The sequence below is a fragment of the Lactuca serriola genome, chromosome 4 (assembly GCF_051521515.1).
Source record: "Lactuca serriola cultivar US96UC23 chromosome 4, Lser_US96UC23_V15, whole genome shotgun sequence".
Taxonomy (NCBI): Eukaryota; Viridiplantae; Streptophyta; class Magnoliopsida; order Asterales; family Asteraceae; genus Lactuca; species Lactuca serriola.
In genome coordinates, this window is record NC_136411.1 from 278878332 (window position 1) to 278886492 (window position 8161).

Consider the following 8161-nt stretch of genomic DNA (forward strand, 5'->3'; position numbering starts at 1 on the left):
TCTGTTCCTTCTTGGATTAGAAGCTGATATCTGGGCCCCTTGATGATTTTGTTTTGACCTATGTACCGGGCCCGGTCATAACTAAGTTGATGTGTTCAATTAAGTTCTACGTCAAACAAATCGGAAATAGGGAAACAAACTGCTGGACAATAAGCAAGACCATGTTCCATGTGTTTGTTTGGCTGATATCTAAGAACAGAGGATTTTATGATCCCTTATCTGAAATGGCGTACCATCATCTTCTCAGTTCCGAGAAACCTTGAAAAGAGCTACGATTACCGATCGGTTCCTGAAGTCATACTTGCAGTTATAGTTATCAGACTTATCCAAGTGGGAGACTGTTGGATAAGGTGTCTAAGTCCATAACTACTTCTGGTATGTACTTGACCCGACCCGACATGGTCCATTTGGGTTGCATGGCACCATGCAATTCGATAGACCAAATGACAGATATAACACTTGTGGTTTATTAATATATTATAAGTTCTAATATATTAATAATATTATTTAATTAGTTTGATCAAGAATTTAATTTAGAATTAATTAAGTGATCAAAAAGATAACTAATTAAATATATGGGTTGATTATGTAAATCATCCATAACTTGTGTAGTGGGCTAAGAGGCTCCATGGATAATCAAGTTGGGTTAAACCCATAGGATGCTACATGGAGGCTCCATGGGAGTTACAAACCCATGGGTCATGGAAATGAAGAGTCATGACACATTAGGGTTTACATGGTGTAACCCTAAATGTGTCAACACTATATAAAGCTCATGCTTCTCCCAAAATCGGTTACACATGCATGCTTGAGGGCTAGAGCCGATTTTTGGAGTGTTATACTTTCTCTCCAAGTTTACTTCATAGCATTTGGTGTTGTGTGAAGCATTTGAGGCATCACACTTGGGGTGCTAGGCTCACAAGGTTTCGAGGATCAAAATCAACAACAAGGTATGTAGTTCTATCTTTCATTTAAGTTAAAATTGTTCCCCATGTATGCTAGATATGATTATAACCTTGGAAATCAACTTTGCATGATAATTAGACAGACATAGATCAAAGGTTATTAGGGTTGCATGTACACTTAGGAAGTGTTAGAATGCTCAAAACCCATCACTAACATAGCCAGACCATGATGTAAGAACCATAGTGTCTTGTTAATTGGTTGAACCACGGTGTTCAAGTCACGGTGACCTAACATAGTCGAACCATGGTCGCTTGTTAATTGGCCGAACCATGATGAGAAAGTCATGGTGACCTAACATAGTTGGACCATGGTGTAAGAACCATGGTGGCTTCTTAATTGGTCGAACCATGATGTGCAAGTCATGGTTGATGGGTTTTAGCCAAATGAACATTCCTATGTGCACATGCTACCCTAATGCTTGGATCTAGGTTTCTCTAATTGAACATACATTGAATCCAAGACTTCTAATGGCTAATATACAATAGTAACAATATGAAATCAAAGATTAGAAGTTTACCTTGAATCACTTGCTTGATCTTCTTGTCCTTGAGGCTTTAGAGTCACAATTGTCACTCCTCTAATGGCTTACAAACATCAACTAGCAAGGAGGATGATTTGAGAGAGAGGAGGGAAGAGAAATTCGGCCAGGGTTTCTTCTCTAAGCACAAGTGCCGATTTCCCTTCACCCTTGGGGTCTATTTATACTTGTAAGGCTCCTAGGGTTTCACCCTTAAACCCTAATTGGATAACTTAAGCCCTAAGCAATCAAAATCCTTTCCATGATAAGCCTTGGACGATTTTATGGCTATCCTTAGCCCTAGAAATCGTCCACCCCTTATCCACAAAGGATATATAGCCCAAAGTGCAACTATCAAACAATTGACAGTTTATGCCCCTTTATTTAATTAATCTCTTTAAGTCACCAAATTAATTCCTAATTAATTTATGACTTATATTAATCAAATAACAATATTATTATTCCTTATATTATTCTCATAATACATTAATAATATTTCTTCTCTCATTATAAATCATCCTGTCAAGTTGCTATGGTGAAGGCAACCCAAAAGGACCATGCTCAATCGGGTCAAATACTTGCCTAATATAGTTGCAGCCTTAGACACTATTCCAACAATGGTGACCTAACATAGCCGAACCATGGTGTAGGAACCGTGGTGGCTTGTTAATTGGTCGAACTGTGATGTTCAAGTCATGGCTACTAGAACAATTTTTGAAGGCTAATTCAAATAAACATTCGTTATTGGTTTTAGCGGATGAAGATTCAACATTAAAGCAAGCTGTTGATTCATTTTATTATCAGTCAAAGCATAGATTATACATGTGGCATATCATGAAGAAACTGCAAAAAAAGGTATTTTTTTTGTATATTTTTGCTTCTGTTAATTATATATGATTGAACATATTTGGATATATAAAAGATTTATAATCACATATGATTTTAGTCATATATTCATTAAAGGTTAATACAGTTAAGATTGTTATTAAATGTTAACCACATATGATTTTAGTCATATATTCATTAAAGGTTAATATATTTAAGATTGTTATTAAATGCTATTTTGTTGTAACATATTCTAATCGCATATGCTTAAAGCATATTATTTGTTGTTTTATGTTTATAATAACATGTGATTGAATCATTTTAAGTTATGAGATCCTATTATTACCTTTATATTTGAATATTAATATGTGAATCACATGTGATTGTTACAGCTATCTATGGAATTTCTTAAAAACACCGATTTCAAGAAAATATTCAATAAGCTTGTTTGGGACATGTATATTGAGCATGATGTTTTTGAGTGGAATTGGGAATTGTTGATGAAAGAATTTAATCTTGAAGATGAGAGGTGGTTTAAAGATATTTTTGAAAATAAGGAAGCGTGGGTACCTGCATATTTCAGTGATTTTCCATTGTGCGGGTTGATGAAGACAACAACAAGTTCTGAGAGTATCAACTCCTTTTTCAATTCATACCCACAAACGGAAAATTTTCTTCTAAATTTTATGAAGAATTACGACAATGCCATTCAAAAACAACGATATAATCAATGTGAACTTGATCATAAAACTAAAGGAGCACATTATTCTTTGAAGTCTCCACATATTGTAGAAGAATTTGCAGCAAACTTCTACACGAGCAAGTTATTTTTGGAAAGTCAAAAAGAGATTTATAAAGGAGGATGGTATTGCGATGTTAAAGATTTAGGCGAGGGAGATGGGTGGGAACTTTTTAAAGTTATGCACATGAACCATAAACATGAAGTAACAGCAACGTATAAGGTATTTTATTTTTTAATTATACCTTATTTTTTATATTATCATAATGTTATAATCAAATGCAATTCTAATTGGATGTGATTAATGAAAATTTTAATTTTTTAAATCAGATGTGATTATACTAAGATTTTATTATAGGTACATGTGATTAAAATCACATGTGATCATACGTGCCACTCCAGATGTTATTATAGGTATATGTGATTATAAGTACATGTTATTACAAGTGCATGTACAATCATATATGATTATAAGTACATGATATGTGACTTTGTATTGTTACATGTGGAACTAAAATATGCTGAAAAAGAAGTGAACTACAGTTGTGGATATAATCGTTTTGGTATACTGTGTAGACATGCTTTCAGAATATTGATGAACAAAAGTTTTGATAAAATTCCGGAAAAATATATTCTTAGGCGATGGAGAAAGGATGTAATATCTTTAAATTATCAACTATCAAGAGATCGTTTTGATGGAGAGGATGCAAATGTTACTAAACTGGTCAATGAAGTATTTTTCAATATTGAGTTTGCTTTAGATATTATGAGAGATAATAGAAATATATTTGTTCAATAAGGGCTCCAGAAGATGTTGATCGTAAGTGAGAAGTTTTTGCTAGCCAATAGGGTTTTGAGTGACCTAGAACTTGTGGGTTAGGGAGAATTATTGGTGGAGGTGGAGAAAGTGAAGTATGACTTCCACGATCCAACCGCGGGACATCATCTTCAAGAGGAAAGCGTGTTCCAAAGATTTGGGAAGACCATAGTTGTCTAAACTAGACATCTACAAATGTGTAACACCGTGAATTTCAAAATAATTTTTCGCATAATATAAAAACATTTTCATTAAATTTTCATAAAAACATCAATGTTTTAAGACTCCAATCCATATCAAACAAAATCCCAAGATCACATATCATAAAAATCCCGTGCGTGTGTACATATCAAGCCGACGCCTTCCCACGGTCATCAGTAGTACCTGAAACAAACAACACTAACACTGTAAGCACAAAGCTTAGTGAGTTCCCCAAAATACCACACATAACACATATTAGCCACTCGAGGCTATAACTCTGTGGGTCCGTAGACCCTACTCTGTGAACCCACTGGTTCTAACTCTGGGAACCTTCCGGTTCCAACTCTATAAACATGCACAACATAAATCACAAAGAAATAATGCAGTACAACACATGACATACATATAGCATACAAATACTCTGTCACATAACTCTGATTACCTATTAAAGGTAAAGTATATTGAGAAGACTCACCTCGCGTATCTCGATAACTCGCAAATCCCAGAAATCACTCGCGCTCGATCCTCCGAGCTATAATCCTCCTATAACACAATAAATCTCTAATTAACACTTTCTCAACTAAGGTTGACTGCCCCTATCAAGTCAACACTGGTTAACTCCGGTCAACGGTCAGCGGTCAACTTTGACCAGACTCGGCGAGTCTATACGTGTTCACTGACTCCCTAGGATCCTCTTTTGACAGGTCGAGTACTTCCCTGACTCGACGAGTTCCACCCGGCAGGAATCGTGGGGCCACCACGACTCAACTCGCTGAGTCTCAAGAACAACTCGGCGAGTTCAGCTCGACTCAGTCCACCTGTCAGCCCTCTCTACTCTCCCTGACTCACTGAGTCAACCCTTAACTCGGCAAGACCACTCGCTGAGTGGTTGAGGACAATCTTCATGCTACTCGTCGAGTCTGTTCTTCGGACTCGGCGAGTCCATGCCATGCATCAACTCAATCTCGCTTCTGAGGTCAGATTCGTTCCAACAACTCATAGATCTGGCCCTCCCAAGCACATTCATCACGTAAAGTCACAATCTTGGCTACCATGAGACGCCTACAAGGCTTCTTTTGAAGAAATGACCTCTAAAATGGTAACCTAAGTCCCCAACTCAAAAGGAAAGGCATAAAGCATGGCATTTGGGACTCTTTGGACCTTCTAAGGTCCAGATCTAGGTACCATATCCCCATGGGACCTCTCATACTCCAAACACAAGGCAAACAAGGCATGAAGAAACCCTAGATTTGACCATATCAAGAAAAACACGAGTATAAGCTCTGAATGTTGCCTCAAATAGCCTCTTCTGCCGAAATGGGAGTAGATCCAAGCTCCCCAACTCTCCTAGTTTGGCCTTCCTCTTCCTTTCTTGCAAATACACACAAAAATGGTGAATAATGGCCTCTTATCTCCCTCACAAGAACTCTCAGCTGCTCTGGTGCTCTAAAGGTCGAAGGTAGGCGCAATGAAGGGGTTTAAAGTCCTTTAAATAGGGCTCAAGGCCGGGAAATTAGGGTTTCATTAAACAGCGCGGACTCGCCGAGTCCAGACGCGAACCCGCGTCAAAATCCGCGATCATACTCGGCGAGTCTAGGCTCCAACTCGCCGAGTCTCCTCACAAATTATCAGAAATAAATAAATGAATAATACCTGGGAATCTGGGCTGTTACAATTCTCCCCCACTAGAACTAGACGTCTCCCTCGAAGTCTCGCTCTGCAAATAACTCTGGATGCTGCTCACGCTTCTCATGCTCCGGTTCCCAAGTCATCTCGGACCCCTTCCGATGCTGCCACTGAACCAAAACCAGGGTACCTCCTTGTTCCTCAGAACCTTGATTTTCCGATCTCTGATGGCCACTGGTCTCTCAGCATAATTCAGGCTCGCATCCACCTGAATATCCTCTAATGGAACCACTGCCGACTCATCGGCTATACACATCCTCAGCTGTGACACACGAAAAGTGTCGTGAATCTGCCCCAACTCTGCTGGCAAATCCAAACGATAGGCTACCCGGCTTACCCTCGCGGTCACTCGGAAGGGACCAATATATCGGGGCCCCAACTTGCCCCTCTTCCTGAATCAAATCACTCCTTTCCAAGGAGAGACTTTCAGGAGTACAAGGTCGCCGACCTGAAACTCAAGCTCGGACCGGCGTCTGTCTGCATAACTCTTCTGACGACTTTGAGCGGTCAACAACCTCTGTCTGACCTGTTGGATCTGCTCTGTCGTCTGAAGCACGATCTCTGTACTGCCCATCACCCGCTGTCCAACCTCTCCCCAACAAATGGGGGTCCGACACCTCCTCCCATACAACAGCTCAAAGGGTGGCATACCAATGCTCGAATGATGGCTGTTGTTGTAGGAAAACTCTACCAAGGGCAAATATGCATCCCACCTACCCTCGAAATCCAACACACATGTCCGGAGCATGTCCTCGAGCGTCTGAATCGTCCGCTCACTCTGACCGTCTGTCTGGGGATGATATGCGGTACTAAAATGCAGTCTAGTACCCAAATCCTCATGAAACTTCTTCCAGAATCTGGATGTGAAGCGCACATCACGGTCTGAAACAATCGAGATCGGCACCCCATGCCGAGATACCACTTCCCTCACATACACCTCCGCCAATTTCTCTGCTGAAGAACTCTCGCTGATAGCAAGGAAGTGAGCGCTCTTCGTCAATCTGTCCACAATCACCCAAATTGCATTAACTCCTCTAGCAGTCCTTGGCAATTTGGTGATGAAATCCATAGTGATCTATTCCCACTTCCATTCGGGAACCTCCAATGGCTGCAACTTACCATGCGGCCTCTGGTGCTCGGCCTTAACCCTACGGCAGGTCAAGCACCTCTCGACAAACCACGCGACATCCCTCTTCATACAGGGCCACCAATACTCCTTTCTCAGATCCAAATACATCTTAGTGGCCCCCGGATGGATCGAAAATTTCGACCGATGAGCCTCCTCCATCAAAATGGTACGCGTTCCTCCCACAAACGGTACCCAGATACGCCCCTGAAATGTCATAAGCCCCCGACCATCGGTAACGAACTCTGAAATTAAACCAACAACACGTTCCCTCTTCTACATCTCAGGTTGCACAGCCTCGGCCTGTGCCCCACGAATGGCGTCCAACACTGGAGCTATCACGGTCAATCTCAAACATACATCCCGCAGCGGGGTGCTCTCCGCCCTGCGGAACAATGCATCGGCTACCACATTAGCCTTGCCTGGGTGGTACAGGATCTCACAATCATAATCCTTGACCACATCCAACCACCTTCTCTGACGCATATTTAGGTTGGGCTGATCCATCAAATACTTCAAACTCTTATGGTCCGTGTATATCGTACACCGAACCCCATACAAGTAGTGACGCCAAATCTTGAGGGCGAACACCACTGCCCCCAATTCTAGATCATGGGTGGGATATCTCGTCTCATGAGGCTTCAGCTGCCTCGATGCATATGCTATCACATGGCCTCTCTGCATCAACACCGCTCCCAACCCCAAAATCGATGCATCACAGTATACCACAAAGTCCTCCATCCCTTCCGGGAGGGCTAACACCGGGGCTTCGCACAACCTTTGGCGAAGTGTCTCAACGGAGGCCTGCTGCTCGGGGCCCCATGAAAAAGCAACACCCTTCCGGGTCAATCTGGTGAGTGGCACTGCGATCTTAGAGAAATCCTTGATAAATCTCCGATAATACCCTGCCAACCCTAGGAAACTCCTGATCTCGGAAGGTGACCTCGGCACCTCCCAACTCATCACCGCCTCAACCTTGGCCGGATCGACCAATATCCCTTCCTGGTTAACGAGATGTCCCAAGAACTGGACCTCCCGTAACCAGAAATCACACTTGGAGAATTTGGCATAAAGCCTCTCCTATCTCAGAACTCCGAGAACCTCTCTCAAATGCTCCTCATGCTGCTCTCTAGATCTCGAATATACCAGAATGTCGTCGATAAACACAATCACCGACCGATCCAGCATCGGCCTACACACTCGGTTCATGAGATCCATGAACACTGCCGGGGCATTGGTGAGCCCGAAAGGCATCACCACAAACTCGTAATGCCCATAACGCGT

The 8161-nt window shown here is 41.6% G+C and overlaps 1 protein-coding gene across 1 annotated transcript; it reads left to right on the forward strand.

The window, feature by feature from the left end:
* The first annotated feature begins 2167 nt into the window (after positions 1-2167).
* Positions 2168-3383, forward strand: LOC145099371 (protein FAR1-RELATED SEQUENCE 5-like). The gene is made up of 3 exons (XM_079036961.1): positions 2168-2338; positions 2701-3270; positions 3378-3383. Exons 1-3 carry the CDS (start codon positions 2168-2170, stop codon positions 3381-3383), a joined length of 747 nt encoding a protein of 248 aa, XP_078893087.1.
* The last annotated feature ends 4778 nt before the right edge of the window (positions 3384-8161 follow it).